Raw genomic sequence first — 12,351 nt, forward strand, 5'->3', positions numbered from 1 at the left:
TCTGTTCGTGTTAGCACTATTCTAGGCTATCAACAGGGAAGTCTTTCTCATTTAATGCTTCATTTGTCTAATCTTTAAAAAAAAAAAAGAAATAGTTAGTTCACCAATCACTGTCTTTGTTGAAGACTTTAATTGTTGAAGGTTTAGATATGAAAATGGTAATCATATTGTTCTTTGAGTAAAAGCAGAGAAAAGACCATCTGTAAGGCACAAAAGTAGAACCAGAGATTGCATTGATATAAGAGAGACTAGAATGAATTACATAGCTCATGAAAACCTATAGTCAGTCTGATTAGCGGAAAAAAGTGTAAACTGTGTGATCAGTTTGATATAAATCAGTTTTGTAAATTTACGACTAGAAAGTACTGGTTCATTAATCTGAAACAATAAAGTATTTATGTAAATTGGTGAATATGAATTAATGTTAACAAAACCAGTAGTGACTGGTAGAAAAAATTGAGTAAAGTGTTTTTGTGTTGTTCTTCACTTTCAGATGGTCCTTGTCACATGAGCGTGTTTGTATGCATTTGTGTCTTTAAAGTAATAGTGTGTATGTCTATAAGTGGTGTTGCTGGACTCAGTCTGCTTGAGGTTATGCTACAAGAGAAAAGTCTTTTTGGTGAGATAGTGTCATTGCCAATTGATGAGAAGGTATGCAATCTCATCAAAGAACTTCAGTGTCATTGCCAATTGATGAGAAGGAATGCAATCTCATCAAAGAACTTCTTACTCCAAAGTAGTCTGTTATGTCCCTGTTACTGACTGTAGTGCAGCCTTGAAACTGCAGGAGCCTCCTCAAAGAGGTCCTGAGGTTATTTGATAACAACGTCGTTGTATTGTGCATAATTGACATATTTTACAAGTGGAGATATATGAAAACTATTTTCAGTGTAAGCCATATGGAAATGTCTCATATAAATAAACAGTTTCCTAGGCTTTGAGTGAGGATACAACAACATATTTCCAAGTGTAATGTGATCCAAACTAATTGTGTGCGTCAAGATGATCTGATGCTGGTTAGAACTGACTTTTTGTTTCTCATTTCATTGTGCCAGGCATTTTGTTTGTATTTTTGTCTCATTTCTTTTTTCATTTTTCTTTGTTTTAGATTCTTCTTCAAGTACCATCCTTCTTTCTGTGGCTTGCTAACATGGCTGCAAGCCGCCCCTGTGGATCCTTTATTGTTTTCCTGTTGGTGTATGTGACGTAGTCAGAGGCTGTGAGCCTTGAACAGTGCCAATAAAGCTTGTTTTTGTGCATTATGGAAAAATGAGCTTTATAGATCCCCTGACTAAGGTCTGGAATCACTCTTTACATTTGCCAGAGCAGTGGACCTAAGCTGGATGCATGCCACTGACACTTTCAATCCCAATTTTTTTGATTCCTCCAAGTCATCACTCTATAAATCCTATTTTCACTCTGTGCATAAAATTTTCATTTTTTTATGTAGATTTTGATACACCTCCACGTGATTTCACAAGCTTTTGCATGGCTCTTAAATGCTAAATAGTCATCTCTGCTGCTTGTATAACTGTGCTACACTTGACCACAACTTGGACTGAACTGTAATGCTTTGCCTAGTATGCCAGAAGGTAGTTTGATTTGCTTCCTATATATGACAATCTTCCTAAACATTGCTCTCTTCTCTTTTATATTTTCATATTCAAAACCATCTATTTTCTCCTTTTTCATACCTTAATTTGACTGATATATGAATGGCATGGTTCAGTTGGAAGACAGCTTGTAAGGCAGTCATATCCTGTTTTCAGTAAAGATCTCATTGCAAGTCATGGAAAATGTGATTTTGATATTGGTTTTGAGTGTAAGCACACAGTTCTGGGCTCATCACATAGATATAGCAGCAGGAAACAAATTGATATGGCATTAACTAGATTTGACTGTTGGAATATTTAAATCATAAGTCCATTTTCATGGAGCATCAGTCAGGGGGCATGTCATTTCCCCCATAAGCATATTTGCTCTAATATCCTCCTTGAATCCTTTCTTCAAAAGTGGTAAAATGCATCTCATTCATTTCATTTCTCCTCCTCCACAAATCACAAATCTTCATGGATACCATTCATATAGACAAGTGACATTAAACAATCTTGCATGGCCAGCATACTTCCTTGTAGTTGCTCTACATTGTGATAATATATTTCAGTAAACAATTACAAAAGTAATTTCATGAATATTTGTTGACCCCTTTAAAACTTAGATTTTTAGTTTTAACCAGACATTTTTCCTTTTCCAGGACTCATTGTGCTAATAATCTTGTTAATGTGTGGATGGTAGTTTTCATGTTTTTAGCAGCATTTAGTTCATTTGAAGATACAGGTATTTAATCCAGTAAATCTTTCATATATCTTATGTTCAGCACAGAGGAAATTTCATAGTTAAGCATCTGGACAGCAGAAGACTTGAAGAATGGTGAGTAGGTACTTTTTTCAAGTCTAGTTATTTATCGTGACTAAATTAAACAACTTTGCAAAATTTTGTCATTTAATAACTGTCCATTTGCTTTGCTACTAATATCAGTTATCTCTGTGTTTTATATTTTGAAAAAGAAAAGTAATATGAGAGTCTGCAATGTTATGCTCAAAATGTTTTATAATTATCTCTCACAAATGATATACAGAACTAACTGTGACTTCTCTGCCATCATCAAAAACCTCTGTTAACTGTATCTGTCTGTCTATCTATCTATATCTCTGACACACGTTCCCTTTTGGGAACTCCCTTAAGAGGGTCACCATGGCAAAAGTCTTCTTTATTGGTGAATTCTAGTTTCTATTCTTAGCCTTTAATGCCTCACCCTTAACAGGCCACTTGCAGACGGCGACTCTAGTGCAGTGTTTTCGGAAGCTCTTATCTAATGTGCCCTACCGATTACTTTTACCTAATGTTCCCTCCGAGTACTTCTACCTAATGTGTCTACCTAATTTAAACTGTAAATGGTTCCATTTCCCATATAGATTATATTCACACAAAATTTTTGATTTAGTGACCAGTATCACAGTTAAGAAAAGAATGGAAGCACAGTAACTTAAGGTTTTGAACATGGTAACCATTGCAGACTTGTCACTTGACATAGACTTCAAGAGAGGGAAAATCATAGTGACAGAGTTCTTTAGACACTGTATACACATCATTTATATGAACACTATTGTCCTATGTCTACACACATATATGTATGATAGTTTAACTGTCATATATTTTAGGATGTGTATTTACATATTTCGTTTATAGATGGATTTACAAATCAGCACTAAAAGTAAACTCTTCAGTGCAGTACCTCTGCTGGATCATCGAAACACAGGCAAATGTTCCCAAAATCAGACACACCTCTTAAACTTGTCTTTTTTCGACAAATATTTAATTTCACGCTAACTACCTCATTTATGCTTGCCTTATTTCAACAGTAAGAACCTCAGAGAAGTGTGTGTATCCCTGCTTCTGAGCATCCCTGTACTCTACCCTAAATCCATCTGTTTGGTAGATACTTGGAATGCCTTTGTGTTTCGAATATCATCCAATGGTTATTCTCTCCTGCCGAGGTGATTTCTCCCACATTGGACTAAATGCATGTATATATTTTGAGGGTCTGAGCTCTCAGGTGAGCAAATTAGAAGTTATATTTACTCTTATTCATTATTCAGACACTTCCATGATTGCTTTTATATGTTATACAGTGTTTGTATCAGACTTAATCAGTCTTATTTGATACACTCAGGAATTATTTATGAAACCATTCCATGATTGACAAAATTTAAACCAAGGATTTACATGAAAAGTGAAAATCATAAATGGAATTAGCTGACTAGGGTAAGACAATAATGTCCAGAGTGCTGCTCCAATGGAATGGATATCCACCTACTCTTTAGACACCCAGAGAAACAGACATTTAATAGGTAAAATACCAAATACTTATTTTGATGATGAGTAAGTCTTTGAGTAAGAAGCCCATCATCAATTTCGCATCATCACCAGAGCAACTTTTAATGATTCACAGTCAGTAAAATATTAGTTGTAGAAATTTATACAAAAGTCATTTCTGGGATAACCAACCCTCAGTATAGGGTTTGTCAGACATTCTTCCTCAGATAAGAGTGTTATATATGCCAAGAGAGCACAGAAAATCTGAATGAAATGAATATATTGATTTCTTTTTGATATGCCTCTGAGTATACTGCTGGTGTAGACATGAGTTTGCAAGCTGGTTTAATGCACCACCTGAGAGGTCGACCATCAGTGAGTTTCTTTGTGTCTCCCTCTACACAGTTCCCATCTTGCACCACAACTAAGACAGTCTTATCCCTTTTTTTTTTGTTTCCTTAAACCTATCGAGGGCCGAAGTGGTTTCAAGGTAATGCCCCTTTGGTATTTTTCTTGCATTCATGTTTTTTTAAATGCTTATTTCACCTTTCCTTTTTTCATTATTCTCATCTCCCTCCCCCTCCCCAACCTCTTTAATTTTTCAAATGCATCCCACTACTCCCTTTCATCTCTCAGTTAGCGTGATTTACATCTTTGTTAAAGAGATATGTGCTTATGGTCTTTAGGCTTTGCTGATAGTGCTGATAGAGGAGATTCTCAGTCCTCTTGTTTTGAGATCTGTCATGATTAAAAGACCACTTGCAATAAACTTTCAACTAAATTTTTATAGGATGAAATACTGCTGTAATTTCACTTGAACTTTTGATATAGGATTATATGTGGTTTTCTGTTAGATGAAGCACTTTGCTGTTTCCACCTGTTCTGCATGAATGACCATAGTAACTTTTCTTTCCCATTTCTCTTAATTCAGAGAGGTTAAAAATTTATTAAAGCATACTTTGCAACCTGAACAATGTTTCCACAGGAACACATATGAACAGAAAAAGTGTTATTTAACATTTAGCTGTTTCTAACTCATTCCTCAAGAACATGGTGGATGTTCGTTTCTTTCCCTAGAGAGCACAGTATTCGCATGGCTGACGTAACAGTTTTGTTGGTTGCGAGAAGGAAACCTAAATTTTGGTATTTTTGAGGCACCTTCTGTTTTCGCAGCCAGATTAAGCAAGTTTTTCATGGATTATATTTTAGGATCTTTAATTTTTTCAGAAATCCTCTGATAACTTTTTGTGTAGATGTAGAACTACTTCTAAAACAGAGCTATGATATGAAGAGACACCAAAGCTTGTTCAAGATTACTTCCAGGCAAGATAGCATGTGCATGTTACGAACGCCCTTCCATGAGCCCTCCTTAACCTTTACTAACCACTGTCACGCCCATCTTAGGAACGGGCGGATACTGAATGGAAATTCGCCAGGAGCAAGCTTTGGATTAGCTTCTTTGAGGAGGGAGGTACCTGCCCTCCCCCCTTCAACATCATACCCACACCCAAGAGCCTCTACTACCTGTTGCACTGGTTTTACAAAAAGTTCTGTGGACAGACAAAGGCAGCAAAAAAGGAGCATATGAGGACCATAAGGGTAAGTACTGTCTCCTGTCACATGTAGCTTCACCTCTCTCATCATGATGAAGGATTTATAAACTCATTCTTAAATGGCTATTAATGTGTTGCTGGTGATAATGTGAATATTCCATTGAATTCAACTTTCCCAAAAATAATTTTGCTTGTATTTGATATAATTGTTCTATCAGATGTCAGTGATTTAAGTTTAGTAGATTCATTCCCTATTCACAGTATTCTGTTATGTCATGCCTTTCTTTCATCATTTTATTGTTTTTATTATCTTTGCTGTGGAAAATGCAAAACATTTTTCTGTCGACATCTAGATAAGTTTCAATATCAAGGAAACACATCATAAAAATGTTTCGAATTAATTTTAGTTCTTGAAAGAACAAGTCATAGACTCATGCTCTTTATGGTACTGAGTAAATGAACTCTTCTTAAGATTCTTTATGAGAGATTACATTATCAAACTACCCTTTAGTTGCTGTCGTAAATGAAGATCAAATTATCAGCTTTAGTTAAAACTGAAGAGAAAAATATACACAGATTTAGATTTCAATTGATGACTGAAGTGTTTTATTAAATAAACACAAGGAGCCCTTACCAGTGATATAGTGCAATGCATATATAGAAATTTGACCATTTGAAGACTGAATTGTCATAATCATGAAAGGCTACTGAAAAGTTTACTCTTCTCTTTTATGTTAAGAAGTTCAAAGCACCCTATTGTCATACTTTTCTTGTCAGTTTTCAATATGAGTAGTATGACAACCATAGCCAAAGTAAGTGTCACCAGGTTGGCAGTTAGTGTTTATCCCCTACATTCTGTTGTCATTTGCATTCCATCCTTCCATATGAAGGAACATCTGCCATATTTGATCACAGTTGATATAGCACTGTTCATACGCACAAAGTATACAGCAATGTGCGGGTATATTCACCCCCTTACTCTGCACTGTTTGCATATACGATCCCAATACCCCTTGGCTATGTTTCATTTGCCACCTAGATCTGTAGAAGCTGTGTGTGATGTGCTTGACACCTCCTATACCTTCTGCAATATGTTTCTCTTGACAAAGATGTGGACAACTAAGTTCATGAGGGAACTGAGGAAAGAAGGGTTGAAACACCATCAGCACTGTAGAGTTCTAAATCTTGTAAGTTTAGCTTATGGCTGAAAGGTATTACATCATATGAGCTCTGCTTCCTGTATTCATAAGATTCTGTGACTTTTAAAAGCTAGCACGTGCTATTTGTGGAATAAGCTGTATAACTGTAACTTTCAAAGTAACATTTTTTTTATCGTAATGACCCAGCAATAGTATATTACAATGAGATTCAAACTGAAAACCATTTAGAAAACTGATTTTACTGGTGAATGATACATCCAGTAGAATTCGAAATTTAATTATCATTTCATTTTGTAATTTGAATATGGTTGTGTTGGTTTTAGTTTTGATAACTCTGAAGCATCTAATGTTATAAATGAGACATAATTTTTCAGGAGACATTATGGCCTCTAGAGATATGTAAAGGTAAAATGTCAAATTTGTCCTGTAAATGTAAACTTTTAGCATTCTGGTATAAGCCAAAAATGCTGATGCAAAGTAAGCTTGAGTGTCTTATTTTAGGTTTGTCTTATCATAAATGGTCTTATTTTACTAAGCAAACCTGCTTTTAACATCCCTGTTTGCATTATGATATATATATCATAATGTATATACATGTATATACATACACATCCACACACGCACATATACATACCTATGCATCTCAACATATACATATATATACATACATAGACATATATATACACATGTACATAATTCATACTGTCTGCCCTTCTTCATTCCCATCGCCACCCCACCACACATGAAATGAAAACCCCCTCCTCCCACATGTGCACGATGTAGCACTAAGACAAGACAACAAAGGCCACATTCGTTCACACTCAGTCTCTAGCTGTCATGTATAATGCACTGAAAACCCCTCCCCCCACATGTGCACGAGTCTTATATATATATATTTGTATTTTATTTTTATTATACTTTGTCGCTGTCTCCCGCGTTTGCGAGGTAGCGCAAGGAAACAGACGAAAGAAATGGCCCAACCCCCCCCCCCATACACATGTATATACATACGTCCACACACGCAAATATACATACCTACACAGCTCTCCATGGTTTACCCCAGACGCTTCACATGCCCTGATTCAATCCACTGACAGCACGTCAACCCCAGTATACCACATCGCTCCAATTCACTCTATTCCTTGCCCTCCTTTCACTCTCCTGCATGTTCAGGCCCCGATCACACAAAATCTTTTTCACTCCATCTTTCCACCTCCAATTTGGTCTCCCTCTTCTCCTCGTTCCCTCCACCTCCGACACATATATCCTCTTGGTCAATCTTTCCTCACTCATTCTCTCCATGTGCCCAAACCATTTCAAAACACCCTCTTCTGCTCTCTCAACCATGCTCTTTTTATTTCCTCACATCTCTCTTACCCTTACGTTACTTACTCGATCAAACCACCTCACACCACACATTGTCCTCAAACATCTCATTTCCAGCACATCCATCCTCCTGCGCACAACTCTATCCATAGCCCACGCCTCGCAACCATACAACATTGTTGGAACCACTATTCCTTCAAACATACCCATTTTTGCTTTCCGACATAATGTTCTCGACTTCCACACATTCTTCAAGGCTCCCAGGATTTTCGCCCCCTCCCCCACCCTATGATCCACTTCCGCTTCCATGGTTCCATCCGCTGCCAGATCCACTCCCAGATATCTAAAACACCTTACTTCCTCCAGTTTTTCTCCATTCAAACTTACCTCCCAATTGACTTGACCCTCACCCCTACTGTACTTAATTACCTTGCTCTTATTCACATTTATTCTTAACTTTCTTCTTTCACACACTTTACCAAACTCAGTCACCAGCTTCTGCAGTTTCTCACATGAATCAGCCACCAGCGCTGTATCATCAGCGAACAACAACTGACTCACTTCCCAAGCTCTCTCATCCACAACAGACTTCATACTTGCCCCTCTTTCCAAAACTCTTGCATTCACCTCCCTAACAACCCCATCCATAAACAAATTAAACAACCATGGAGTCATCACACACCCCTGCCGCAAACCTACATTCACTGAGAACCAATCACTTTCCTCTCTTCCTACACGTACACATGCCTTACATCCTTGATAAAAACTTTTCACTGCTTCTAACAACTTGCCTCCCACACCATATATTCTTAATGCCTTCCACAGAGCATCTCTATCAACTCTATCATATGCCTTCTCCAGATCCATAAATGCTACATACAAATCCATTTGCTTTTCTAAGTATTTCTCACATACATTCTTTAAAGCAAACACCTGATCCACACATCCTCTACCACTTCTGAAACCACACTGCTCTTCCCCAATCTGATGCTCTGTACATGCCTTCACCCTCTCAATCAATACCCTCCCATATAATTTACCAGGAATACTCAACAAACTTATACCTCTGTAATTTGAGCACTCACTCTTATCCCCTTTGCCTTTGTACAATGGCACTATGCACGCATTCCGCCAGTCCTCAGGCACCTCACCGTGAGTCATACATACATTAAATAACCTTACCAACCAGTCAGTGATACAGTCACCCCCTTTTTTAATAAATTCCACCGCAATACCATCCAAACCTGCTGCCTTGCCGGCTTTCATCTTCCGCAAAGCTTTTACTACCTCTTCTCTGTTTACCAAATCATTTTCTCTAACCCTCTCACTTTGCACACCACCTCGACCAAAACACCCTATATCTGCCACTCTATCATCAAACACATTCAACAAACCTTCAAAATACTCACTCCATCTCCTTCTCACATCACCACTACTTGTTATCACCTCCCCATTTGTGCCCTTCACTGAAGTTCCCATTTGCTCCCTTGTCTTACTCACTTTATTTACCTCCTTCCAGAACATCTTTTTATTCTCCCTAAAATTTAATGATACTCTCTCACCCCATATATATATATTTTTTTTTTTTTGTCGCTGTCTCCCGCGTTTGCGAGGTAGCGCAAGGAAACAGACGAAAGAAATGGCCCAACCCACCCCCATACACATGTATATACATACGTCCACACACGCAAATATACATACCTACACAGCTTTCCATGGTTTACCCCAGACGCTTCACATGCCCTGATTCAATCCACTGACAGCACGTCAACCCCAGTATACCACATCGCTCCAATTCACTCTATTCCTTGCCCTCCTTTCACCCTCCTGCATGTTCAGGCCCCGATCACACAAAATCTTTTTCACTCCATCTTTCCACCTCCAATTTGGTCTCCCTCTTCTCCTCGTTCCCTCCACCTCCGACACATATATCCTCTTGGTCAATCTTTCCTCACTCATTCTCTCCATGTGCCCAAACCATTTCAAAACACCCTCTTCTGCTCTCTCAACCACGCTCTTTTTATTTCCTCACATCTCTCTTACCCTTACGTTACTTACTCGATCAAACCACCTCACACCACACATTGTCCTCAAACATCTCATTTCCAGCACATCCATCCTCCTGCGCACCACTCTATCCATAGCCCACGCCTCGCAACCATACAACATTGTTGGAACCACTATTCCTTCAAACATACACATTTTTGCTTTCCGAGATAATGTTCTCGACTTCCACACATTCTTCAAGGCTCCCAGGATTTTCGCCCCCTCCCCCACCCTATGATCCTTTTCCGCTTCCATGGTTCCATCCGCTGCCAGATCCACTCCCAGATATCTAAAACACTTCACTTCCTCCAGTTTTTCTCCATTCAAACTCACCTCCCAATTGACTTGACCCTCAACCCTACTGTACCTAATAACCTTGCTCTTATTCACATTTACTCTTAACTTTCTTCTTTCACACACTTTACCAAACTCAGTCACCAGCTTCTGCAGTTTCTCACATGAATCAGCCACCAGCGTTGTATCATCAGCGAACAACAACTGACTCACTTCCCAAGCTCTCTCATCCCCAACAGACTTCATACTTGCCCCTCTTTCCAAAACTCTTGCATTTACCTCCCTAACAACCCCATCCATAAACAAATTAAACAACCATGGAGACATCACACACCCCTGCCGCAAACCTACATTCACTGAGAACCAATCACTTTCCTCTCTTCCTACACGTACACATGCCATACATCCTCAATAAAAACTTTTCACTGCTTCTAACAACTTGCCTCCCACACCATATATTCTTAATACCTTCCACAGAGCATCTCTATCAACTCTATCATATGCCTTCTCCAGATCCATAAATGCTACATACAGATTCATTTGCTTTTCTAAGTATTTCTCACATACATTCTTCAAAGCAAACACCTGATCCACACATCCTCTACCACTTCTGCGGCAGGGGTGTGTGATGTCTCCATGGTTGTTTAATTTGTTTATGGATGGGGTTGTTAGGGAGGTGAATGCAAGAGTTTTGGAAAGAGGGGCAAGTATGAAGTCTGTTGGGGATGAGAGAGCTTGGGAAGTGAGTCAGTTGTTGTTCGCTGATGATACAGCGCTGGTGGCTGATTCATGTGAGAAACTGCAGAAGCTGGTGACTGAGTTTGGTAAAGTGTGTGAAAGAAGAAAGTTAAGAGTAAATGTGAATAAGAGCAAGGTTATTAGGTACAGTAGGGTTGAGGGTCAAGTCAATTGGGAGGTGAGTTTGAATGGAGAAAAACTGGAGGAAGTGAAGTGTTTTAGATATCTGGGAGTGGATCTGGCAGCGGATGGAACCATGGAAGCGGAAGTGGATCATAGGGTGGGGGAGGGGGCGAAAATTCTGGGAGCCTTGAAAAATGTGTGGAAGTCGAGAACATTATCTCGGAAAGCAAAAATGTGTATGTTTGAAGGAATAGTGGTTCCAACAATGTTGTATGGTTGCGAGGCGTGGGCTATGGATAGAGTTGTGCACAGGAGGATGGATGTGCTGGAAATGAGATGTTTGAGGACAATGTGTGGTGTGAGGTGGTTTGATCGAGTAAGTAACGTAAGGGTAAGAGAGATGTGTGGAAATAAAAAGAGCGTGGTTGAGAGAGCAGAAGAGGGTGTTTTGAAGTGGTTTGGGCACATGGAGAGAATGAGTGAGGAAAGATTGACCAAGAGGATATATGTGTCGGAGGTGGAGGGAACGAGGAGAAGAGGGAGACCAAATTGGAGGTGGAAAGATGGAGTGAAAAAGATTTTGTGTGATCGGGGCCTGAACATGCAGGAGGGTGAAAGGAGGGCAAGGAATAGAGTGAATTGGATTGATGTGGTATACCAGGGTTGACGTGCTGTCAGTGGATTGAATCGGGGCATGTGAAGCGTCTGGGGTAAACCTTGGAAAGCTGTGTAGGTATGTATATTTGCGTGTGTGGACGTATGTATATACATGTTTATGGGGGTGGGTTGGGCCATTTCTTTCGTCTGTTTCCTTGCGCTACCTCGCAAATGCGGGAGACAGCGACAAAGCAAAAAAAAAAAAAAGAATATATATATATATATATATATATATATATATATATATATATATATATATATATATATATATATATATATATATATATACATATATATATATATATATATATATATGAACGCGCACCTCTCGTTTTTTTTTTAATTTTCCAAAAGAAGGAACAGAGAAGAGGGCCAGGTGAGGATATTCCCTCAAAGGCCCAGTCCGCTGTTCTTAACGCTACCTCGCTATCGTGGGAAATGGCGAATAGTATGAAAAAAAAAAAAACATATATATATATATATATATATATATATATATATATATATATATATATATATATATATATATATATATGGGTATATATGTATGTGTCTGTATATGTATATATATGTGTACA

General features: G+C 38.4%; 1 protein-coding gene across 1 annotated transcript in view; it reads left to right on the top strand.

Moving 5' to 3' along the window:
- LOC139753163 (transient receptor potential-gamma protein-like) overlaps positions 1-12,351 on the top strand; it is a 479,099-nt gene that overhangs the window by 390,801 nt on the left and 75,947 nt on the right. Inside the window, exon 16 of the mRNA XM_071669339.1 lies at positions 5,281-5,475. Coding sequence (XP_071525440.1) covers positions 5,281-5,475 — 195 coding nt within the window. The remainder of the gene's footprint in view (positions 1-5,280; positions 5,476-12,351) is intronic.

The sequence above is a fragment of the Panulirus ornatus genome, chromosome 14, assembly GCF_036320965.1.
Source record: "Panulirus ornatus isolate Po-2019 chromosome 14, ASM3632096v1, whole genome shotgun sequence".
Taxonomy (NCBI): Eukaryota; Metazoa; Arthropoda; class Malacostraca; order Decapoda; family Palinuridae; genus Panulirus; species Panulirus ornatus.